Genomic DNA, 27,692 nt, shown 5'->3' on the forward strand with positions numbered 1-27,692 from the left:
TTGCCAGAGGTACTACAAAGGTTGTGAAGGGAACAGGAGGGGGAAGCAAATTCTTAAGTTGCAGCAGCTGATGGAATAATCTGCAGAGGATGGAAATCAAACATAGAGACATGTTTCACTTGCCTCATCCACTGTCTAACAAATACCCATTGACTTCTCTGGTCTCCTGGCAATTCGGATACCAAGACAGTAAGTGGATAGTCACTATATAAATGCTAGTGGTAAATAAAACAAACAACAAAAAAAACCCCACCATCTTCCACAATGGTGAATTGCAAAAACTGTCTGTAGTTGAGAATTTACATATTAAAAATGGTTCTTAATAAAGTGGCATTCACTGAATATAACACTAAAAAAAAAAAGTATGTTTCACATAAAAAGAGTGTAATTTAATCAAACTTTCTCACACATTTTTCATCAAACTCCTGAGATCTAGAGGTGGATACTGTTTAGATGTCAGCAATGAAATATCCAACTAGAGAGCTACTACAGGTTCAGTTGGGCAGGGTAATAAAGGTGACTATCCAATATAATCCGGTACTACTTTTGCAGTATCACAAATATCTATGGCTACACATCTCTAACTTCCTTGTTGAGACTTGGTGTATCCTCCTACTAACCACATTTTCCACATAATTCATAAAAGCAAGTAATTGGTTATATATTCAGATATGACTCATTTAGGATGATAGTTACTTTATACCCATGTGTATGAATATAAAGAAATGTATATGTAGAAATGCTACTTGAAGGGGGACCCATTTCTGTTAATATCCAAAATGATGGATTTTATTCTGAAATTTCGATTTCAGTGCTTTTTAAAAAATTTCTTTTCAGATGTACATATAACACAAACTCCTCCAAAGGCTTTTACAATTTTCACCCAAACAATTTTAAAGCCTACAATATTAAAGAATCTCTTCTTTAATATTGTATATAATTCTTTATATATATATAGAATTCTTTATTATGATACAAGGTAAATATGTCTCCATCAATGTGTTAACTACTACAGGAATGATAGGAAAAGAGACTGTACATCGATAAGAATGAACTATGGAGAAATTAAAAACAATCAACTTCAAATCCAACTTCTGCCTAAATTTTTTCACCTGCTATCATTAGTACACACTATTGCATAGCAGAAGAGTACCATATTTGAAAGACATCAGGAGTAGAGTGGGTGGTAGGAAAAATGGAAGATTTCCCACCACATGCGAACTTTGACTCCTAAAGCAAAAGCTTGATTTTCAAAATATGCTGAGCATGCAAATTTCATTAACTTCAATGGAATGTGTGCATTCCCAGTATTTCCAGCAATCAAGTTAATCGTACTTAGCATACTGTTCAACAGAGCTGTAAAGCATGTGACCTCAGAGCTCAATTCTTCAGGGATTGAGTCAACAAATAATCCAAATTTGGGAAAGACTGAGCATGTATTCACTGACCACAGGATGGATTAACTAATTGGGTATCACCTGATTATTTTTGACATGGATTTAATTGTTTTACTTAGTTCTTTATTTTTTTCTGTACATAGTTGCCTAGACATAAATCCTTAGACCAATTTATAACTTTACACCTTATAAACATAATCTAACATATGTTAGGCTACTTGTAGGACTAATAAGCCCTTTAGAGTATGCATTTCTTCATCAGTTGATACAGTGGTAAGAAAATACATCTATTGGGTGTGCATACAAACCTTCTACATGAATTGACTCAATCTTAATAATTAAGGCATGGTATTACCAGGTAAATATCACTACAAACAACTACATTTCAAAATGTTATGTAATTAATCCAATTTATTATATTACCTTGAGGTAAAACAATAATGCTAAATGTCAAAAAAAAACCCCAGTTTTTAGAAGTTCAACATTTTAAGTTAACTTATTCCACATGTCTTCCAATGAATAGATTCTTTTAAACAGTGAAAAGCTTCTGCTGTGGAATTCCTGTCATACCTACCTGGTGTGACTACCCCTCTGGGTTTTCATTAATTTCTTGGAACCTAGCACTTTCTATAATAATTAAAAATAACATCAGGTTGTCATTAGGTGCAAGAGTCCAAAAACATCCTCTGTGGAAGAGTTTTTACTCCATTATACAATACTTTAAAGAATTAATTGGGAAATATAATCCTTGCTTTACCTCATAGAAATAAGCACTAGTAACTCTTGAATATGAGGAAATACCTACTCTTGATTACAAACTTCAAAAATACATAGCAAAGGAAGATAGGACCAATTCCAGTTTGCTTACCTCCCCTATGCATGCTGGATCCTTCAGAAGGTGAGGCTGTTATCCTCTCTGTCACTGGCTGTTTGGCTGGATGCCTCTGCTAGCGCACCTCCAGAACACGTAGGATCTTTGTTGCAATGTGGGCAAAAAACCACAATGTTGCTTTGTTCAAATGAGGTACATTTGAGGCACATGGTGCCTTTTATGGTCTTCCCCTCACTGTTTCCAGGCATCTGTTCAGTCCTATAGAGGCTCTGCTCAAATTAAATAAAAGCAGGAATGTGTCCGCTGCTTGAAGAATCAGAATAAAACCTGAGAGATGAGGGGGCTAGTGGAACACAAAAGCCTTGTATTCTAACCACAGCTGTCTGCCACACTGACAGGAATTAGATTGATAAAACACAGCATTTGGATGGCAGATCTGCAAAAAAAAACAAAACAAAAAAAAACCAATCAAAATGATACTTCAGCTTGTCTATCTACAGATTGCTGGTTGCATTCGGAGATGGAAAAAAAGCATTTTTCCCACCAGACGGTTCAAAACTATAATCAATTTTTCCTTAAAGGAAATGGTACACAACATATTTTCAGAGGATTTCAATGTACTTCATTAAACCTAGGAACCTAGGAAGCTGTTGATCTGGAGTATCAAATAAAAAAGAACTTTTGCTTCTAGCTGGCACAACGTGAGGATATACTTCCACAGTACTGCCAAGGCAGTGATAATGAAAGTAAGTACTTCTGGGTACCCCTGTAATTCCCCTGGAGAGCTACTGATTTGCACATGATTCCTCAAAGTCTACTTTTCTCAAAAAAGAAGCTGCACAAAGAGGCTCAGAGGGAGATAAAAAGCACAAAAAAAAGCATACTCATCTAAACATTTTCAGGCAAAGAGGCTGAAGCTCAACTCCTCTACAGTGGAGAACTGAGAAGAAGCAATACCTGAAAGTGTTAGGGGATTAGCTAGAGAACTATTAACTACCTTTAAGCCTTGGAAAACCATCAAGTTGAAGATGGTCAGCTTCATAAGAGTTGTTCTTGCGTTTCAGATCACCGCATGTGAGGCACTGAAAACTGCTGATACCGGTTCACCTCCTGCAGAACAGGAACCTGATTGCCTACACTTGTAATCATCCCTCACTGAGCACCTACTCCCCACACTGAAGTAGCTTCTGCCCTGCCCAGCTGTGAAAGGCAGCACCCCTTATCTCAGGCAATCTGGGGCTTCAGTCTATGGAGACTACCCAGCTGACGGCATTTTAGAGGCGGATATACAAATGAGATAAAAGATGGATCCAAGTTTCAAGAAAATGGAAAACATTGGCTTAAGCTGAGAGTGTACAGCTTGTGTTTCTGCAGCAAACAAGGACCAATTTTTCAGTAGGCATTCTGCAAGATCTCCTTTGCTCCAATACCTCTGATGCACCTCAGAGAGAGACTCAGACATCATTTGCACATCCTTAAGTCCTTTGGTTCCTCCCTGTCCCCTCACTTCCCAGATCTAGGACTTTTCTTTTTGAATGACAGATGCTTATTAGAAAACAATAGTACAAAGTCCTTACAAGCAGGCAAAAACTACTTAAAAGAATGTTCTTTTCTGATATAGTGCTTTTATAATGAGAGATAGCTTCTGATCTCACTCGATAGCCTACATTTTACAATTTACAGGAAATGTGAATAATACACTATTTCCATATTTAAGCCTCTGACAATATTAGTACTCTTATTCCTACCATATAAGAATTTTTAACTGTAATATGATAAAATTATTACAATATTTGATTCTTCGAAACTTACCAGAAAAAAATAATGTGATAACTAGCACAAAGAAGATATAAGCTTAATGATACATACAAATATTTTTGTTCTCTTGTAGATATTCTGGAAATATAAAAACAGGCTAAAATAATGACTTTAGTTTACATTTTGCTTCTGGACAAAATTTGTGTTAAAAAATTCAAAAATTAGTAAAATCTTCTGCTCACAAATCAATAAACTGAAGGATACATCTTTTTTTTTTATCATTATCAATAAGAATATGCAAGAAAGGAGGGAGTTCTTTTCCAGAAAATCTTTGTGAACTCTTCAACTAGCCATGAGAAAGTACTACCACTAAAAGATTAGTTATAAATAAATAAATAAATAAATAAGGGACAGAGGGGCCTACAGCTACTTTAAAGTAAACTACTGCCAATAGGAAAAAAGAAAAAAAAAAAAAGGAAAAAACCCTGCTCCTATGTTAGCTTTTCCTTGAGACTTCCTATTCTCAATACTTTAATCACCTTCTAGGAGTCACATGGTCTTCCTCTGACCCTTATGGATGCCAGTACCGCAGACACCAGGCAAACTCTACCACAACTTCTGTGTGCACCTAACAGAGTATTTTGCAATGTTTTATTAATCCCTTAAGCTAGAAACTATAACAACAGATTTAATTAACCAGTTAAAGAATTCATAGATAGCATGGCAGACAGCCCTATGGATAGATAAAAATGAGAGTAGCTAAGAGGAATCCAGAATACAGCAAGACTAGAGAATACTCTGGAATACATAGTACATTTGTTACATATCCTTTGATAATAAATATCCAAAATCTCAAATGCTCCAGGAGTGAATTATCAGCCTTAACCGCTCTATGTAACTATGACAAATGCACATTTTATACAATTAGAAGCTATGCAGGAGGAACAGACGAATATTTGCTTTGTTTTTAATTAACAGGGACAATATATTATGCAAGTGGCATAAACAGGGAAATAGCAGAGGAGGAAATGTTACATGACAGCTTTAGGCACCTAGAAGCACTTCTCTGACATATTTGCAGCTCGCTTTCTTTTCCATTGTCTATTGACAATATGATCAAAAAGCAATTTGAAGTTATTTTTCCTTCCCAATCCAAAAGTATTTTTAGGTACTTTTGATCAAAGTTACAATGGTGAGGGATCCAAAGGGAATGTGAGCTCACATCAATATATTTAGTTGTTACTGGTCAAGGCAGATACACTAATAGACACAGTGTCTGTCGTGAATAAAGAATGGTCACACACTAGGAATTCCCACTTTCAACTTTCTGCTGTTGAAAGATAGGAGCTATGGGGCTCATACATCAGAATCTAACATACCACCTCTTCTTTTATTTCAATTCCTCTATGGTTTTTAGCATCTACAATACCTGAACTTGATAAAAAAAGCCAAAACGAACCAGAATGGTGGTGTTTAAGCCTTATTGATTACTCATTTCTACTTTTGGCATATCTGCTTCTAAACCAATCAGATATTAAATCTTCTCTCTGGTGTAGCACCTCCTTTGGGAGCTGAGAAGTTACAGCACCCTCATGCCACCATTTTCTTTACCTGTTAAATTAAGATAATGCCACTTATCACAACTAATGTTGTAAAATATTAATATATGAAAAATAATTTGTACATGAAAACAAGTACTGCAAGAGCTATGAATTAATCATGTGCCCTCCTCCTACAATTTTACTTATAAAAGAGCAACACCTAGAACACACAAAAGCAGGGTCAGAACCTCATTGCAGCTGGCAACGTATGCATACAAAAGCAAGACGACAGTCTCTGCCTATACATAGATTACTACAAACTGCTCTAATAAAGCGGTGAAAATCTTTTCATGTTATGTAGGTTTTCCCAAAATCTGACAGTGCACCATTCTTTAGAAAGAAAGGCTAGAACTAATCTTACCCTCTTGCAAAAAATAAAGGCTCAACACAAAAGGCCTCAATATAAAGTATAAAAATAGTTGATCCTATTAGTTAATAAATACATAATAATTCATAAGGAGTATGTTTTTACCTTTAACTTAAATGAAAAGTATGTAACTACAAGAAAGTGAAAGGTGAATGCCAAGAAAGTCCATTATATATTCCTAGAAAGAGGGGTAATTCCTCAAACACATGTGGAAAATTTCTACAAAACACATAGAAGAGGTCTTGGAAAGCAGAGGGGAAATTCCTTGAATTTACAGAATGAAAATGTCTGGGCAGCACAGAGAAAATTCCTAGAAGGTAGATGCAAATTCCTAGAAGGCAGAGGGGAATTCCTAGGAAGCACAAGGAAAATGTTCTAAAATGCACAAGGTAAATTCCTACAAAGAACAGAGAAATCTACGAAACTCCTGGACAATTTCCACCTGGAGGGGAGATTTCACAGAAAGCACAAAGAAAATTCCCAAAACACAAGAGGTAAAATTTCTAGGAAAGGAACAGGGAGAAATCCTGAAAAGCACAGGGAAATTCCTGGAAATAAAAGAGGGAATTTCTAGAAGGAACATTGGCAATTACTAGAACACATGGGGGGAAATTACTGGGCAGCATAGGGAACATTCCTAGAAAGCAGGTGGAAAATAATTCTGGAAAGTGATGGGGAAATATACCTAGAAAGCAGAAGATCAGGTATCCTAGAAAGTACAGTGTAAACACCTAGAAAGCCGAGGGGTAAATGCCTAGAAAGCAAGACAGGAATTCCTAGAAAGCAGATGGAGACTTTCCTAGGGACTCACAAAATCAGGTCTTTCCTACACAGATTTACACTCTAGCTTTAACAGTTGCATCAGTTTTTGTGTGTGCATACACCAGAAGTGCTAGGATACATTATCATCCCTTCCCTCAGTGACAAAATAAGAAAAATATCTTGGCAGTGCAAACACAGATAAAGCCATCGTTTAGGTCAAACACTTCTAAGTACTTTCTCTTCTAGACTGATCTGTTTGTTTTATTCCGCAGCCACTAAGGGCCAGACACACCAAGGAAATGAGGCAGAATGTAGGGGTGACCTTCCCTACTGTGTGCTGCAGACACTCGAAGTCTGCTCACACACATGCCCCCAACTGCCACGCTTGTACTGGGAAAAACACAGCTAAAAAGTTATTGTGCATCTCAATCCAAACTGGGTTCCTAACGCAGTCTGCCCTGGTGGCTGCTTGGCTACAGATGCTCAGAGAGCACCCACAGCATTTCTGTAGGAGTGCTTTCACCCTTGGAAGCCTGAGGAGCAGGCTGCTCTGCCTTGCGCAGCCACACAGGCAGGCTGGGGGGAACACAAGCCCCCCCTATCACTGACAGACCCAAGTGCACATCTTGCACTCTTCCTGAAGACTATGACATTTTAGGCTCAGCAGGGATCAAGACAGACTCCACCAGCTCTTCTGCTGTGACCATGTCTCCTCATTTGGCCATGTGTTAAAGGAAGGTGAAGACCTCCTCAGTTCTTTGAAGGGAATGGTTCAGGGCTGTCCTGCAGCTGAAGTCCTGGAAATACAAAGGACAAAAGACACAGCCCTTCCTGCCAAACAAACACTAATCTAAGGCAGCCGTGTCTCCCCATACACAACAGACTTGAGCTCTCCATAACTCAAACACTTATAAGGACTGAGATGTAGCATTGGCTGTGAATATACTTCAAGTAGTTTGTTAATCTAACTCTAAATATGCCAGTGTTTTAGGACTTTAGAAATACTTACACATTATCTAGCTACATCAAAAGAAGTGTGGCCAGCAGGTCAAGGGAGGTGATTGTGCCCCTCTGCTCCACTCTGGTGAGACCCCACCTGGAGACTCCAGCTCTGGAGAGCTGGAGAGTCTCCACCTGGTGGAGAGTCTCCACCTGGAGACTCCAGCTCTGGAGTCCTCAGCATTGGAAAGACATGGACCTGTTGGAGCAGGTCCAGAGGAGGGCCACAAGAATGATCCGAGGGCTGGAGCACCTCTCATGTGGGGACAGGCTGAGAGAGTTGGGCTTGTTCAGCCTGGAGAAGAGAAGGCTCCAGAGACACCTTATTGCGGCCTTCGAGTACTTAAAGGGGGAATATAGCAAAGATTGGGGCAATGTCTTTAGCAAGGCCTGTTGTGACAGGACAGGGGGTAATGGTTTTAAACTGAAGGAGGGTAGATTTAGACTAGATATAAGGAAAACACTTTTTAATATGAGGGTGGTGAAACACTGGCACAGGTTGCCCAGATCGGTGGTAGATGCCCCATCCCTGGAAACATTCAAGGTCAGGTTTGACGGGGCTCTGAGCAATCACATCTAGTGGAAGATGTCCCTGCTCATTGCAGGGAGTTGGACTAGATGACCTCTAAAGGTCCCTTCCAACCTAAAGCATTCTATGATTCTATAATTATTTCCCTATATCCATGCCTCTGACAAATCTAGAACAGATGTTCAATTAAACTGTACTACCATGTTACAATAAAACAGGTATTTTTTGGTATAAAAATACAGCCCATACTCACTTTTTTCTTGCTCCTCCTTTCTTATACTATTGGTTGTGTTTAATATTTCTGTGTTATCCCTCACTTACACTGAGGATAAATAAAAATTACAGTGGACTAATTTATTAAGAGAGATAAAAGAAACTACTTACTACTTAATTACTAGTGATGAGTAACAGTCAGTATTTATTCACCCAGCTATCTCTGACCTTCATTAATTAGCACCTTTTGTTCAAAATTTTTAAATAGCGAAATGGGAGATTTTGAGAACTACATTCACATCTGTGCTACTAAATCTGCTGTGGTCAAGCTACATTTCTGTTCTGCACCAGCCTAATGCCTTAGTCTCCGCTATGTAGACAGATCTCCTGTTGACAGCATCGGAGTTGGAAAAAACGACTGCAGGATTAGATCCTACATTTCGATAGTTTTTATTTATAGCCACTGACCAAAAGTATACTAGAAAATGTCCAATTACTTCATCCTTGCAGATACACTAAAATATATTCATATCAGTTTCAAACTGACAATAAAGTCAGCACAAAAGCTCGTGAATAAAGAGAAATTCTAGTGACAAACTGCAGGAACCTTAAAGCAACTCAAACTGGCTGTAAGACAATGAAAAGTCAACTGGCATGTGCATTTAGCACAACGACCTTGAGTCGTCAGTACAAACACACAGACAGATACATGACAATTTTAACAACCGGTCAGAAAGGGATGCTATTTGAATAAGAAAGTTGTCACAAAGAAATGGGAAAAGTTATCCATACCTTCCTTTTTTTGGTGACTTCTGAAGATCCTATGGTAGAACCATAAATGCAATGAAATAAATTTGGATTTCATTTACACTGAGATGTTTATGGTAATTCCAGTGAAGTCAATGAAGTTATTCTGCGTTTACTCCCAGATCAGTGGGATCAGAATAAAACCTTAAGTGATTAAAATCAACAGAGCACATCATCTGCTGATACCACTTCCCAAAAAACTGCAATAAGCCTCAGACATGCTATTACCAGATTACACGATTTTACTGTCAGGTTGAGGAGTTTGAAAAGCAACTACACACTGTGGAGGATTTAATTTTCACAGGCAAAGGATCCTTTCTATCAATTAAAAAGACAAGATCATGTCATTTCTTCAAAGTTAAAACTAAGTTTTTTTCTTCTTGTAAAATGCTAGACAGAAACATTCTTGCCCTGTATTTTATGAGCAGAATTATTTTTATCTGTGACTGCAATATGAAGAACATGAAAATTTGATTTTGCCTAAGAATGCCACATGATGCCCACCATGCAACACCACCAGAGATCACAATGCTGTTGATACCACCATTACAGTTGACATAACACTGTGAAGTGACCCCACAAATGGCAGAATCAGTGGCCACAAATTTGTTTAGTTCTTAGTGATGGTAAGGTGTAAAAACAGATTTGTCCTTCCAAACTCAGACGAAAGCTTGTCTCAAAAAAGGCTAATGGGATTACAAAAATTCTGGGTCAGGAAACATCTGAGAGATCAAGTAAGTTATTGTATGAACCCAGTACTTCTAGATATCTGACAAAGATCTTTCCTTAACTCCACCAACATTAAAAATTTATGGTTTCTGGTCTTTTCATATTTTGATTGTAATTTCCTTTCTGCAATCTTCCTAAACCCTTGCTCTCTGCGTTTCAGAGTGCTAGGATGGTCAGTTAATTACTCTGAGTTAGTAAAGTAGACACAAAACTTCACAGCTTTCTAGCTCAAACAAAAAAAATGAGCAAATATTCAATCTTTATTAACTTGGAACAATCTTTTTTAGATTACTTGCGGTTACTAGTTAATAAAATTTAGCAAAGCAGAGGTCAGGTTGGTAGTTTTTTGCAAAGTAGAGTCCAAAAGCACAGACAAAAGGGCACTCAATTTTTCACAGTTCTGATTCAAGGTTTCTGGCTATCTTTCTACACTCATGGTTATCCTACTCCAAGTTTGGCAGGAAAACAGGGTAAATGTTCACACTCACCAAGTGCCAAGGCAGCCTGCGATGCTTAAAAATCAGAACTGGAAGTCTTGTCAGCAAAAGGAATTTATTATGACTCCACCAAAACCGGACCAGCCAGAAAGACCATATTTAGTAGCCAGTACCGACCGCTACATTTAAAACTATCAGAGAAGCCTATCAAGTGTACAGCTAAGCCCAAGGGGCTGGGAAACAACTAATGAAATGCATGGAAAAATCTCGATTTTTGGCAGCCAAGAACAAGAAAACAACAGTTCAGACAAGCAAAATGTAATTAATTGTTGCCTGCTGAGTTACATTTTAAATTCCTTCCTGTACTCAGTAACTAGGATACCCAACCTGAAGCTGTGACTGAAAAATGTCTCAGTATTAATACCCACATCTCAGGCAATTTTGTTTGACATTGTAACATCCATATAATCTGCTAGGCAGTTGTCAGCGCACAAACCTGCAAAAAGGACATAAATAATATTTTGTTTTTATCAGCAAAATAATGAAAATCTTTAAATAAGGCAATCTATGCTAAGTTGTTACAGTACATAGTAACAACCAGTGTTGTAGATAGTTACAGAAAAACTAGCAATTGACACTTTTGGTGTATATGAATAAAACATTGTTTTAGACCAAAAAAAATCTAATGCCTTGGGTAACTATCGAGATACACACTTACAAAATGTACAAATATACATGTAAATATGTATAATTTCACATCCAGCATAAGTGCTGTTACACTTCAGTTACATACTGTTCCTACTTTTTTTGAGATTTTATTAAAAAAAAGTGATGTGTTTTGCACCTGTCATACTGCATAGCTATTTGACTGCTCAAGGATTACATTAGAAAGGGTAGAACATCAGAAGCTATTGCTGTAATGTCTAAAGGTCCAGTTCTAACATATTATGGAGCTGCACACAACACCAGTTGCTGATAATTTTCATTTACTCATATTTAACATTACTAAAAGACTATTTCACCTTTATTAATAAGAAAAGATTTTTCTCCCCTATTTTTTTCCTCCCAGATTTTTAAAAAAATAATTTTTCAGCTTTTTCCCCAAGCCAGTTGTGCTGGTTTTGGCTGGGAAAGAGTTAATTTTCTTCATAGTAGCTAGTATGGGGTTGTGTTTTGGATTTGTGCTGAAAACAGTGTTGGTAACACAGAGACATTTCAGTTACCGCTGAGCAGGGCTGACACAGAGTCAAGGCCTTTCCTGCCTCTCACCCCACCCCGCCAGCGAGCAGGCTGGGGGTGCACAAGGAGCTGGGAGGGGGACACAGCCAGGACAGCTGACCGCAGCTGCCCAAAGGGATATTCCACACCATATGGCGTCATGCTCAGCATAGCAAGCTGGGGGAAGAAGAAAGAAGGAGGGGATGTTCAGAGTGATGGCGTTTGTCCTCCCAAGTAACCATTACATGTGATGGAGCCCTGCTTTCCTGGAGATGGCTGAACACCTGCCTGCCCATGGGAAGGAGTGAATGAATTCCTTGGTTTGCTTTGTTTGTGTGCATGGCTTTTGCTTTACCTATTAAACTGTCTTTATCTCAACCCACGAGTTTTCTCACTTTAACCCTTACAATTCTCTCCCCATCCCATCGGGGCGGAGTGAGCAAAAGGCTGCGTGGTGCTTAGTTGCCAGCTGAGGTTTTATTTGAAGTACAGCACATCGTGACAGACAAATCCCTAAGTTCAAAGCACTGGGAATGGCTTTGCTTAAAATAATCAAATGCAAAGAAAGACCTTCATATAAGAAATATGGCTAACTGCATGTACACATCAATGATAAACACACCCCAAAGAAAACTTTTATCACCTATTTCAATTTATTACTTCATGCGTATCTTTATGTTGCTATACATTAAAAAAATACAAAATCCTAAATTACTTTTTTATCTTTCATTTTGTTCAAATGTTTCACAACTTAAGCCTATCATATTACAAGGCTCTTCAGGAGACTTAAATAGTATTAAAATACTTTCTTCAATTTGAAGGGCAAAATACCTGGAAAATTAAGGTCACATAATGTTACAAAACCTAATGGAGTATGGATTTCTGCTTGAAGTACTTCAACCAGAAACCTCAGTAATTTTAAATCTGTCTCTCCTAGACCTAATAAGTTTTAAAAGTTTGAATGAATGTCAGAGTATGTTTCATATACCATGCAATTTCTGAGCAGGGTGCAGATAAGTATTAAGTTCAGAATACTGAGCCACTATGGTAAAGAAAAATCTTTCAAAACAAAAGCAGTCTTACAGGCCATTAGGAACAGATAGCTGCAGTAATATATTTTGAACCGTGATGTTAATTTCTTGCACTACATTACTGCTTAAATACACATAAACACCATAGTAATAACAGATCAAGGGGTTATAAAGCAGAGCTTGGCATGCTTAACATACAAGCACAATCATATACAAAAAGAGCTGCATCTGACAGTTATTACCAGAGCATTTATCTGGCTTCTTGGATTATTCTAATGTCATCAATTATTTCTTAAGAGTACACAAACCAGTTAACGTAAAGCATGAGAGCATAGCCTAAAATATCTTCAAACTACATTTTTTTTACTATGCTTCCACAGATTCTTTTTAAATACCTGACCTTTTATGGTCAATATCAGACAAGAAAAGCCACCACACTACTATTCAACCCCCAGAAGAGACCAGAGATAGCACATCTGACATTCTGAGCCCTGCTCAGCACAGGGAAGAGCCTGGGCTACTACAAACCTCCTGGTCAGCAGTTCACGATGACAGCACGTGAGCACGCAGCAGATTTCACAGCTGTGACCTGGTGTCAGGAATTCTGCTGCCTTTCAGCTACCAAATAAAGAAGGTCTAACACTATCTCTTGCCTAGAAGTAGAACCAGTCCTTTATAAAATAATCTGAGATGCCAGACATGGAGAAAGTAATTGACAGCCACGACTTGCTCAACTGCACATCCACACTACTCCAGTTGTCCACACAACAGGAAACGGACAGAAATTGCCTTTGCCTAATCTAGCCAAAGTTAGTCATAGAAAAGAAGAAACCTACCTAGGTGTTTATATAGGTTACATTAACAATCCTCCTGAAACCTACAGACAAATCAGCAGGAACTGAATCCAAAGCCAAAGGAAGACTATATTGCTCGCAGATACTTCAAATAAGCAGGAAAACCAAGTACTACATTTCTTTTATTTGAAGCTGTGCTAAAGAAAGCAGCTTGATACAACTTCTGTTTTCTTCCCCCTGACTGAGCTTGGAATTTTTAACCCTTCTTTTAGAAGCTTAGCAACCTGGTTTCCGATAGATACTGATGTACATATGATACCTTTAAAATGGAGTACAGTCTTAGGTATAAAATCTCTAAGGTAAAAAACAACAACAACAAAAGATCTACTAACCTTTGAAAGGATGCTACCAATAAGACCTTATTTGGAGACTGTAAGATGAAAAATTACGTCAAAACATTGTAGCCTCTTTCCAGGAAAAGGCTGGCTAGCCACCTTCATGAAATATTAGAAGTGCTGTCACAATATTATAAGTGCTGTCACAAGACCCTGCTCTATCACGTGCTGTGTTCATGAATCACAGAATCACAGGTTGGAAGGGACCTCAGGGATCATCTAGTCCAACCTTTCTGGGAAGAGCACAGTCTAGACAAGATGGCCCAGCACCCTGTCCAGACGACTCTTGAAGGTGTCCAATGTGGCCGAGTCAACCACTTCCCTGGGAAAAGTAGAACTTTATTTTTTTTTCCTTTGTGTACTGAGATTATAAACACATCAAGCTATGAACCTATTACCTGTTTGGCACAAGTCTGTCACTCTATGGTCCACTGGAAATGAGTACTTTGTTTATTTGACTAAGCTGAAAAGAATCGTATCCTGTATTTCTGGATAACTCTGAAATTTGGACAACAGAAAACCATAAAAGCCAGGTACTACAATAAAAATGCATTTACCAGATAGATTACTGAGGCTACTGAGACTGTGGCCAAACTGAAGGGCACGTACTTCCACTGTGCACCATAAAGCCCTGATTCTTTGGTAATTTGCATCAGGAACTGGACTGGGTCATGGCTGCTTTCCAGTGCACTGTGCTGGTTTTGGCTGAGAAGGGGTTAATTCTCCTCACTGTGGGGGTCGGCTACCTTTCCAGCTTCCCGCGCTCTGCCGCGTGGCGGGGGGGGGCTGGGAGGGGCAGGGCCAGGGCGGGGGCGGCTGACCCCGACTGGCCAATGGCAGGTTCATTCCGTACCACGTGACACCGTGACCAGTATATTGGCGGGGGGGGAAGGGGGCAGGTTGCGGCTCGGGAGCGGGTGCGGCGCGTGCAGTTTGTTCCGGCGGTTCGTTTCCCCCCCTCCCCCTCCCCCGGGGCTTTGCGCCTCTCGTTGTTCTCCTTTACATTGCATTTCTACTGTTGTTTCTTTTAATTTTACTTATTAAACTGCTCTTATCCCAACCCACGAGCGTTACCCTTCTGATTCTCTCCCCCATCTACCGGTGGGGGAGTGAGCGAGCGACTGTGTGGGGCTGAGCTGCCGCTAAACCACGACATACACACATTAGGTTTTTATGGAAATGGATGCTTCTGGAGAAGCTGGGTTTTGCTCAGCACATTTTGGAATAGGTGAAGGGGCAAAGCAGAAGGGAGCAACTCTGAAGTAGCCTTCTCCAAGTTAGACATTGCAATGGGGAGGTAAGTATTTGTCTAGAGGCAGATGAATGCAAATTCTCAGTTGCATTCTTTGTTATTTGCAAAAATAAACCTTTTCCCCCTTGTGCAACATCTTCTTCAAAAACTGTAATAAAAGTGTACTTATTAAAAGAAATTCTGAACACCTAAGATTTAACGACCCTGTAAACAAGTACAAGTCATGTAACGCAAGGAGTGAAGGTAAGGGGCTATTTCCTAGGTGGATGAGTACCAGGGCTCTCACAGGCTCAAGTCAGCCTTCCTGTAGAGCATGGATTTTGACTTGCAGCTGCTTCCAGGACAACCTGATACCAGTCTTGGTAACCCCCATTAGCTTATTTCTTGCCACATTTGAGATCTAGGTAACTCAGACGCTCTTCCACATGCATACTCCCTCAGTCAGCAACAAAAAGCACATAGTGCATGGCAACAACAATTAAACTGCGAGTTGTGAGGGTCACATAACTCTAAGATCCCCAACATGACCTATGAAAGAAAGATCTTGTGCAGCATGTAGTCACAGGAGTACTTTTAAAAAAAATTACAACACTGGGAAGTGTTCCCCCTGCCAATGTCACATATAAGATTCATGATGCCACAACAAACTTAACTGATCCTGAGGAGTTTGTTATGAGATTCCTATGCAATAAACCCGGGCTGAACAGCAGATGTAGATTTTCCAAAGCAAATGACCAAAACAAATGTGTCTCCAAGAATCCATGCAAGAATAAAGAAGACAAGTAAATTCAGGCAAAATGCCCAGATTAACAGGTTTTATCTGGAGTCTTTCACCTGAAGCACTTCACAGACCCTCTCTCACTCTATGGAAGCTGTACAAACAGAATACATGAACACTACACAATCCTTCATGGCAGGAACAGAAATCAGATTTCTATCTGAAACTGCTTGGGAAGTGTCTGATACCTGGCTAGACTGTGGCATGGATACCAAGCATCACTACTGTCTTCAGCTGAGAGCTCTCATGAGCTGACTCAGCCACAGTCTGCCGGTTCATATTTTTTAAGTATTGATATAATTTCTCTCAGTTGTGTTCCCCATATACAGAAGCTATGAGAGGTCATTACTACTGCATGAGGAAAAAAAAAAAACCTGAAATAGATGTCCTCAGAATCCAGAACACCATATATAAACCTGTCCAAGACAAAGGTGATTCAAAACCATGGCACCAAGGTCTATAGACACCTGGTATTTCACTGACTGCTGCAATAAATCCATGATGTGCACCTAAGAAATACAAATTAATACATGTAACGTTAATCTGGGTACACAGTGAGAAGAATTCCTGCACAGAAATTCATCACCATTCTGTTTTCATACAGGGAGTATCTACAAACTATTAATTCTGGTTATCCACACAAGTTAAGATGACTGCATTAAAATTGTGTTTCAATACATTAAGAACAACACATTGAATTTTATGCCAAAGTTATGTGGTGATTAGGAGCGTGAATGAAATTACACTGTGTGATTTTTAGCAGTCATTTAACACTTAAGACCAGAATGGTCCAACTGCAGTTACTTAGATCCTTCATACAAAAATACCAAACATAAACCCCCAAAATAATGGTAAATGTTTGAGAAAATACAAGCTCAAATTCTAGCAACAAGTCACAAATGCATAGAATCTATTTGGTAAACAAGTTATTTTGAATCATGTCTGCTGCATCATTTATTTCACCCACAAGGTGGCATCTTTATTCTACATTTTCCTTCTTTAGTAGCCTGGATAAGACCAACATCTCCTTTATAAATACTGTAACCTCAGATGGAAAGTGGCAGCCACTGTACAAAGACATTAGAATTTATATTCAGAAATCATCAATATTTCTTCCTTTAAGATCAAATGTTTACTGATTTTACCATTGACATAGGAATCAATTTGCAAGTCATGGCATCCAGTTCAACATTTTTCCAATTCAATTTGTCCACTAAATATAAAAGACAAATTGGTTTAGACATGATTGCAGAAAATCTCTTGGTATTCTGTGTACTAATACTTGGTACTCTCAGTATTAAAGCTTTAAAAATGAAAACTCTATAAACGTGTATAAAGTTTAACCTGTAAAAGCTAGCTTTACACCTGTCTGATACTGATACAGTTCAGTCATGCAATACTTATACCCAAAGATAGGAATTTTAAAATTTATATTAAAAAAATAAAATAAAACATCAGCTAAACATGTGCCTGCCAAAAAAGTATTCTGCGCTGCAGATACATACTAGTACATACAGTAAACAGCTATATCATTATGTATTTAAAATGAATTATAAAATTACAACTAATTAGAGATTTTACTGGGTCTGTGCAAATGCACTGAAGGTAGCACTAATTAAAAATTAATCATAAATTACAGAAAGATTTGTCAGATGATAGTAAGGCAGATTTTAATGCAATGTCACAAAAGAGTAACTTTATTAGGAAGAGGAAAAAGCTAAGCAACCAAACATGCCCTTCATTCTAGAAGTTAGGCTAAAGCTGCTATCTTGTTTTCATCGCTGTTCTTTTGTGTTTGGTTTCCTGCCATAACCAAATGTATGTATACTTTAATTCCATACTTTGTGATCACAATCTGGGAAGGTACCAATTTTGCTTTTACATTAAATAAAAAAGTTCGCAGAAACACACATGGTTGCGTCACATGAACACATGCTAAGCTAACTACTTTGTGCAAAAAAAAAAATAATAGAAATATCAAACATAATTTCAAAGACTGGAAGGACGAAAAAGGGTACAGAAAACTGCTCCGGTGATCTTCCCAAGTATATCTCATTCATGCATTTTGCTTAGATCTCTCCTGAAAATGAAAACTCAGTGGTACTAAATTACGTGTCATTCATTTTTATACTGCCATTGACATGCAATTTGAACAGTAATAAAAACCAAAAATGTATCAAATTTAAGAATACAAACAGGGGAATGTGAATTACATGCACTCTTGCAAGATCGTATTTACTGAATAGAAATGTCAAGAGTAAAAGTTAATTCTTGCAGATACTTTACTTTGCCCATTCAACACAACTTTCTATATTTCTTCTTAAAGATTGCCTACCATTAGATTTAGTGTACCCGTTCCAAACTTCTTCAGTCTGAAGACCCCTAAAAGTTTTTCAGTAATAACACGAACTATTTCAGAATTTTGCAGACTGCTGTATAAAGAATATGAAATTGTTTCCATAGTTAAAACACAAGTGACATAAGATATGCAATAAAAAAGCACCCTCTTACATAAATAATTATCTTAGGCACTGGCCTGTGGCAATGAAATAGCCTCCAATAAACTATATGTGCTTGTTGTGGCGGTTTATTAAAGACTGGTTCTAATATAATTTCCTACCTTCCCTCCAAACTTCTGGCTTGGCTGACAGTAGATAAAAAGATCAATCACCTCAAAGAACCGTAACCTTTCTATACCTACATGCTAAAAACATGTGAGAAATTACACAAGCTCAAATCAAGGCTTTTCAGCCTTGGATAAGGAAGAAGATGAAAACACATATTGTTTCAGCAAAAAGCAGCAAACAATCAAGCAAAGAAAGAAAAAACCCAAAAGAAAAGTCCATTTGGCTGGTCTTTTGGTAGCAGCTACAGGAGCATGAAGGAATCTGACATCATAAATACAAACTTTAGTCTATAATCTATTACTTGATGAAAATTTATCCAAAAAAAGTTAACACCTTGTGCTGGTTTTGGCTGAGAAGGAATTAATTCTCTTCACTGTAGCGCCCGTGGTGGTCAGGGACCTTTCCAGCTTCCCGCGCTCTGCCACGTGGGCAGGGGCCTGGGAGGGGCAGGGCCATGGCCGGGGCAGCTGACCCCGACTGGCCAGTGGGATGCTCATTCCATACGATGTGATGCCTTGACCAGTATATTAATGGGGGCAGTTGCAGCTTGGGGGCTGGTGGTGTTGGGTCGGCGGGTGGTGGGCGGCTGCGTCGCGTGCGGTTTGTTTTGGTGGCTCATTCCCCTTCCACCCTCCCTGCCTGGGGTTTAGCGCCTCTCACTGTTTCCCTTTCCATTGCATTTTTGTTGTTGTTATTTTGTTTTAATTATTAAACTGCTCTTATCTCAACCCACAAGCGTTACCCTCCTGATTCTCTCCCCCGTCCCGCCAGTGGGGGAGTGAGCGAGCAGCTGTGTGGGGCTGAGTTGCCGGCTAAACCACAACACACCCATCAAACTTATGAGCTGGACTAGCATAAGAACAGAAGAAAGGAGATTTTTGTTATGTGTGCAATTGCCTTATGTGTCCAGCCACGGTCAACAGAGAGAGTCTTATTTGAAAGAAGGTCCTCTATTGAATTTTTTTTTAACTACACATGTGAGTTAAATACCTGAAGTATTTTAAGGTGGACTTGAAAACCTTCTACTACTATAAAAGATGAGGCTTACAATGTGATATACCTAGCTGTCATAGATTAAGGAAAGACAAGCAATGAAGGCCTTTCAAAACTGAAAGAAAAATCTTTTTGCTACAGAGATAAAGAAGTATAGTAAGGAGTCAATCAAGACAATGATGTGGTTTGAAAAATAAACTATAGAAACATTTCTGTCACATTAAATGGGAGCTACTTGTAGCAAAATATTCCTTATTTTACTGACATCAAACATGGGTAAAGATAATAGTCCACTCACCCCTTCACTGGAGCTTATACCTGGGCCTATCTGAATCATCAAGTTCAGTTCCATGAAGTGGCAGGCAACCACACAAAGGATGCTTACTTAGAAAAAAATCCACAAAACAGTGTAATCCACGTGCTAAAATATACCCTATAGGTCGACAAGATTTTTCAAATCCCACAAGAAACAGAGCACCTGTTGCAGAAATTAACTAAATTAACCAAAACTATCAACTATCACAGACCACAGGAAGAAGGAAGTAATCAATGTCCTCTGCTCCTGCAAGAACAAATTATTTACTAAGTAAAATCTCCCTCCCTAACATTCTCTGTTATGATATCTATTCCTTTCACTTTTCATATTTTAAACTATATATAAATAAATCACTCTAATCATAGCTATATGCTGTTTCAATACCATTTGGTATTTTGCTGAGAGCTGCTGGGAGCAGGTGTCCCCCATCTCAGCAATGGATCCAATTGCTCGTGGAGCTCCTGATGCTCTTCTGAGTATTAATGTATAACACTATCCTTTGTTTGCTATTTCTAATTAGCATCTGTAATGAAAAATGCTAGACACAGAATATGCTGCTTCTCCAGGTGAAAACATTTCAACATCTAGAGAAATTAGAATGGTATAGAAAACTTAAAACGTTTTCTCACAACTCTATGAAATACTGAGTATCAGGAATGTTTGTCCCACGCCAAAGAAAAATTTGCTAAATTGATTCCCTTCTTATGAAATTGAAAGCACAGAAGAAAAGACATTACATACAAGCTTCCATTTCTTTTCTGTTGAAGTATTCAAAAAAAGTACTTTTCTGACAATTATTTCTCATACCAATACAAGGAATGAAGATCACAAGATTTTGCACACCTCCTGGACCAAATCTAACACAGAAAAAAATAGTTTTGGAAGTCTTACAGCTTGTGTGAAAATGTATCCTGACTATTTCCAAGGTAAAAATTACCATGTGCCGTAAAAATTCTAGATGGATAAAACACGTTTCTGTTTTTCCCTCCCTTCAATACTGTTAAACAAAAATTAAAACATATACCTTTCTTTGAAATACAGTCAAGAATCATAAAAACCACTAGTTTTCAATTCACCTGAGTATCCATTCATATCTAAAGGTATCACAACCATTTTCACCAGCAATTTTAATAAATAACCGTCTTATTTTTATAAAGAAATAAGACCTTTTTCCTAATTAAGATGGCCTTTGTATGTAGATACAAAATTATAAATAATTTTTTAAAAGGAATAACAAAATATGAATATTTTTTTCCAAGTTCAACACACTCTTTCTACATGTACACAGGGAGAACTACTTTTATGATTGAAAGAAATGTAATAGCTGAAACATTTCATGGTATTAAGCCATTTTCATATGACAATAATATAAGAAAGTCTGTTTTCTGACGGACAATAGCATTTTCTATATGTAATATAGAAATATTTTGGCTAATGACATGTAATAGTCCATATACGTTAAACACTTAAGAAGCTTAAGTAACAAAAACAACTGTTCCATTATAAATTGTGTATTAATGAAATTTGCCAATGAAACATGTTCAAATTGAGGGGAGAAAAGCACAGTGATTTCAGTAAGCTGCTAATTTCAGTAATACTTCCCTACACAACTAGCAGATTCTACTCTCTCTCACACTTGGGGATGAAGCACATGATTAAGCTGGTTTTTAGAAAAAGTGATTTCTAGTTTTAAGGCTGTTTGTTACCTCCCTGTTTTTATAACTGCAGTGCATTTTTGACAAGCAGAAAAGGATGGGGGTGCGCAGCCCAGTTCTGAATCCAGATAGGCTGTTCTTTTATTACCAGGGTTATTGATAGTTTAGTCATGTTTTCATTTCACTTAGACCACCTTTTATTTTCAAGCATTTCTCTAGACACTCAGGAATCTTTCAGAGTATTTTCCAGAATGATTATTATTTAGAGGATGTGTTTGCTCTGGAAGAGTAGCAAACCACGCGTTATACTGTTATACATGCATAGAGTTTAAATTTCATGCCACGTGATGTTCTAATAAAGCATATCTACAAAATACAGAAATTCTTTTCCATTGCTAGGCCAATAGGGAGCAAAGATCCACTCTTTCAACCCTTAGTTAAATTTTTAGTTGGTAGAAGAAACAAGATACGTAGGTGTTCACATGAAATGTCACATTATGTTACTACAGTTTTATAAGAGTATTAATTTATGAAATGTATAATTTAGATATTTTTCTTTTCACGTCAGTATTAATTATCACTGCACCTGACCAGTGCCAGCCACCGCTTCAACATATTTTTTATGAGTTAAGAAGTTAAAAGCATTTGAGGTATGGCAACTTAATGGACATAAAATTAAGAACTGTATCCAACAAAAGCTGAAGCATTAATGATAATGTTGTATATATATAGAAAAGAATGAAATTAACAAATGATATCATAAAGAATATTCAAATGCCTTCAAGAAGAAAAAGCTTAATCTCATGAAAGATAGGGTTGTCTTTCTTTGGATAATGACTTATCGTTCAAAACCTACGAGCAACTAATGGGCCATATGCAAATTTTCTGAAGGCTTAGAGCATATATTACACCTTCAGACATGCAAACACAATTTTGCCATTTGTGCCTGCATCTTGTCAGAAAATATGAAACAATAAATATTAATAACATTTAGAATTCCCATGAGTTCTGGTCATAATTTTCCTCTTTCAGATTACTGAATACCATGACCTTGTTCTTACTTCACCAAACTTAGGGTTTTTTGTCATAATTACCACGAACTGAAATTGTTCTCCAATGCAAAGAGGACTAACACTACCACCATTACTGGCATCACAGTCATTCATTACAAGACCAAATTTCAGGCACTCTCCCACAGAAACCTAAGACAATCCATTCCAAAATACAGTGATATTGATGAACACATTTCAGATCCAACCTGACAGAAATTATAGAGAGTTTACAAATAATGAAAATTTCTTCAGTTTGAGAGATCATGTTTTCTCAGGCATTCCAAGAAAGGTAATTTATACCTTGTAATGTTTCAGTAAAAAGAAAAAGCCTGGACAAAACGTACAGGGACCTGATCCTTCCTCTAGCTCAAGTGAGTGAGCTTTATATACCTGAATATGCATTAAATACAAAATTATAGAATACTAAAATCCTAAAATTACCAATATTTTATGGACTTGTGCTGCAACTCAGTCTACATTCAACACAATAAAATCTCAGCTTAGATTGGCATATTAGCACACTAATATTTTTTAACATTAATAAAGACGAAACTGTCAAAGGAGATTTTGCACAACACAAAAGTATGCTTGTCCAGCAGTCAGGGTTGCTCCACGGTATCTTGGCACCACAGGTTGGAATTACAGTAACACGAGATTCAACATCAGGAATCTGTAATCTCAGCAAACTTCTCATTCATCTACTGATCCCAAAAAAGTTCAGAATTTACTTTAAAGGAAGAAATGTTATTACCGGTATTCAGATACACAACACTCCACTGTGCAGTCAGCAATATTTATAGAAATATGAATCATGAAAAAGTGACATAAAACAAATCATTTGGAAGCGATCAGTATTTCCTGGTTTTATACACAGCTGGGTACTCCACTGCAAAAAGAAAAAGTATGTACAGGAATCAACAGAGAGGCCTGTCCTGTAAAGGATATTTGCATTAGAAATGGTAGTGGGAAAAACTTTACACTCCATCTCACTCCTGTGTAACTATCTTATTCTGCTAAGTTTATCAGCAAAGCTGCCATGAGCAGATGCTAACACTGTAATTAATTCTCAGAACCCTTTTGTTTTACTATAGGGAAAGAACTTGAAGTAGTTGGGTGAACTAAATTGAGTATCAAGTACATTCAGTTTGCTGATGGCAAATTGATTTTTTCACAGCAGGCTATCAGTAGAATTTCAGACAAGCATTTCATTAAGATACAGCATACACAGCTCCTTATAACTTTGAACTACCTTCAACACAACATTAGGATCAAAGAGCAACCAAGTCTTTAAGACTATTCTTGAAAGAAAAAATGGACACTTGACACCACGTTCTCCAGACAGAGTAAAATAAAAATCAAACTCAAAAAGCTTGCCTGTACAGCATTTAAGTTTACTGACAATATAACTGGCATGAACGGTTGCATGGCAATTTCTATATGAATTTCTCAGCATTTTCTTTAAAATGTTTTAAACACCTGGTGTCAGTTCTAGGTGAAAACCCACACAATCCCTGTTATTTTCTTCCAAATGGCTTGTCACAGCAGTGCTTCTCTGATGATTAGGCACAGAGGACAGATGGCTTAGCAGTACAACAGAACACAGAGAAATATTCTCCCTAGTGTCTGACAGGCAGGTAGGTCATTCCTCTGCAGCCTTCATGAAGTTTGTCATGAGGATGGCAGCAGTAATAGAGAAACACCAAAAAAAGATCTCTGAGCAATCTATTCCCTACTAATTCTCTCCAACTCATCCCACCAGAAGGTCTTCTACAGCCCATAACACCACCTGACTCAAAGCAGAAGACTGGAAGGAATCTCAGCAGGATAAATGAGAAGTGAGATTGAACTGGGGAATGCAGAAAAAACCTGATACTGAATTTATTACATTTAAGTAGAGGGTCAAACATATTAATTATTCAGTTGGGTTCGAATTTAGGTTCAGCAGTGACTAAAGTTTTTCCAGATTAACAAAACTTCAAAGTAACAAAACAGTTCATGCTGAATTCTAGTTCAAGGAAAGGAGAAAAAAGAAAAAAAAAAAAAAAAAAAAAAAAGAAGGTTCAAGCCAGTACTTCCTGTAGGTTCAGTTCAATTAGCTGTTCTTATACGAAAACCAGTGGAAAAAATGCTGCCTTGTTTACTGTTTTTCTTCTAACCTTTCAGATGGGGTTACTGGGCTTCTACTTAATGAGACTTTTTAGTTGAAAGCTCAGCCTTTAAATGCTTTCCAGCTTGCTGCCAGAAATGATTCTGAACTCTGTACAGCAACAGTAACTACCAATTTATCTTCCTCCTCTGTTCTCTCCTGTCAGATATTACTAGCCCTCTTGCCTTCTGTCCTACCCATCCCATGGAGTCTTATCTCACATGTGTCAAAACTTGCTTCTCTATTCCTGTCAAGCACTTCCTGTTCCCTCCGGCATTCCCACTCTGCTTTTCCTTCATCTCATGTAGTACTCAGCTGCATCCTCACAGGCTCCACTCTTTTCAGTGGTGCTTTTTTTCCAGCTCCTCCCTTAGCTATCTCTGAACCAGTTTTTCCCAGTGCTTCACTCCCTTCCATTCTTTCACCTTCCTGATAGTCTCCCCTTGTCTCTAGCAAACAAGACCTGAATCTCTCTAAAAGCATCCAAATTCCAAGCCCAGTGGGAGATATCAGAGGCACTGGTCATCCTTATTGTGCCAGTCTAAACTTGGACCTGCAAAGGTTTAGTAGACCCCCCAGTCTCGTGCCCAAACTAGTGACAGATAGTATATGTATTTAAAATGATCAGCTGGTAAAAAATATACTCACCAACCTGTAATGGTAGAAATTAATTCAGCTGTGAAATAAATATTTTGAAACAGTATTATAAGTAACACATAGTATTTAGTTTAAACTGTACAAATTAGGACAGAATGTCAGATTACAATTGAATCTTTGTAATGGCAGGAATTTTTAGTTTTTTTCACAGTTGACATTAAAAAAAATTGTTAACTAAGTGTTTTAGATGGCTTTTTTGTTTATTTAACTCAAGCCAATTATTCTATATACTTGAGTGTTTTTTAAAGATGCAGATTTGATGCATGAAATGTGTCAATACGGGGAAATTCATTATTTTTTCCATGTGAAGTAGTTCAGTGAAATATCTAACTCTATGTGAAAACTCAAAGAACAAATGCAACTAATAAATCACAACCAGATTTTCCTCAGTTCTGTTACACTTGCTTAAGATGATGAAACAAACCACGTTTTTTAATTGGTTGTTCCTTGTTGCTTTCTGTACAGTGCTGCTTTCCCTGTGAGATTTAAAATGATAAGTAACTGGAAATTAGGAAGAGAATTAGTCCATTATTCTGTAGCAATGACACAATGATTAATTATATTAGTTTACTGCCCCTTCTGCTTTAAAACCCTGCAGTCGTAAAATGAGTTTTGTTCAATATTCCAGAAGGGATATGAGAATTAAATTTATACAATTTAACAAATTCCTGCAGGAAAGCCATACTCATCTAAAACAGTAGATGGATGAAACCTCTAATTTACAATAATATGCAGATGGCATACCCCTTACTGAGCAATGTACAGATAAGGAAGCTTCCCAAATGAATCAGAAAAAAAGCCTGTGAAGGGACATGGGTGGAAATGGATCAGGCAAGTCTGAGCTTGTGTATCCTCCTGGAAAACACTCAGAAACTTTTTCCTGTAAGTCTATCTATACCTAATAATTATACTTTCTTTTACCTAGTTCTTTTTAAAGTACCTAATATTTTAAACACTCTAAGCATTTTCGAAGTGCTACTGAACATGAAATAAGTGAACAGCAGATGAAGGTTTAAAATCACTGCCATACCAACACAAATCCCCACATCTTCCATGTCTCAGGCAATACATATTTTAGGGAAAGTATCTTACTTTTGAGGAACAATGTTTCTGCCACACTTTCAATGTTGGAAAACACTCAAATGCAATCCTACCTTCTCATTGTATGCCTTTGCATTACATTGTTACAAAAAGAAAGATTTTGATTTATAATTAGCTGATTTTTTTTTCTCTCCAGAATTGTGAATAATATCAGACTTCTGGAAAATTAAATGCATATCTTAACCACAAAACAGCTATGGCAGCAGAAACAAGAATCTGCAACTAACTTTGTGCATTATCCCTGACAGGGACACTGTTTTCTGTTTTTAAAATACCAAAATAAACTGACCGCAAAGTATTGCTTTTGTGTTTAAATGAATAATACAAAACAAAACAAAGGTTCTATATAAAAAAATGCCAGGGCTTTATACAATCAGAGCCTACACAATTATGAAATTGTTTGACCAAAGGATTTGAATGTATCACAATATAATCAGGACATAATTACATTATTGGGAAACAGGAAAAAAGTAGCAGTAAAGTTGAAGGATGTATTTATAACTTGATTTGGTAAATTGGCATTTCATATCACTAATATGCTGTATTTCAGTGAAGTAACTCTTAGATGACCTTTTCTGTAATCCCTAGATAAACTGGATTATTATAGGCAAACAGAGAAAGTTAGCAAAACATGTTATGTAAGAATACTTTTAGTATCAAAATTAAACCCTGTACTTTATCACACATTCAGTTCATAATGAAAACACATACTGTTAAATATGAAAGAATACCAAAGATTTCAGCTGTTATTCCAGAAAAATGTAGAAAGTGAAAATTTACTCATTTTAAGATAAATTAACTTTGTATTTTTCAACTCAGTTAAATTGCATGAAACACATAAATTGCATTTGACACATAAATAAACTCAGAGCCATACAAAAACCCCACCGCCTCCTGCATGACAACGGGCGCTGCAAGCTGCACGTGCTCCCTCTGCGGGCACTGGGCACCAGGAGTCTGCAGAAGGGGCTGGCAGCAGCGAGGGGCCTGCTCACACAGGGAGGGAAGAAATGAAGGCGAGGGCCCTGCACACAGGCAGCAGAGCTGGAGGCCCAGGATTTTCTCCCTCTCAGGAGAAAAGAGCTGGAGACCCCACTACCTCCCTTGGATGGCACCCCGGCAGCCGTGGACCGACGTTCGGCTGCACAAGGGAGGTCTGGGCAACTCCACCAGCAGGCGAAGGGATGGAGGTCACTACCACCAGGGCATTGAGCTTTCACACTTATGCTCTGCTGCCCGTGTGGCT

The 27,692-nt window shown here is 37.8% G+C and overlaps 1 protein-coding gene across 1 annotated transcript in view; it reads right to left on the bottom strand.

Annotated features, from left to right (window-relative positions):
* The window catches only part of STK33 (serine/threonine kinase 33), a 46,836-nt gene that overhangs the window by 18,390 nt on the left and 754 nt on the right, over positions 1-27,692 (bottom strand). Inside the window, 1 exon segment of the mRNA XM_075092522.1 lies at positions 2,266-2,665. Coding sequence (XP_074948623.1) covers positions 2,266-2,278 — 13 coding nt within the window. The 5' untranslated portion in view covers positions 2,279-2,665.

Source organism: Phalacrocorax aristotelis, chromosome 5, assembly GCF_949628215.1.
Source record: "Phalacrocorax aristotelis chromosome 5, bGulAri2.1, whole genome shotgun sequence".
Lineage (NCBI taxonomy): Eukaryota > Metazoa > Chordata > Aves > Suliformes > Phalacrocoracidae > Phalacrocorax > Phalacrocorax aristotelis.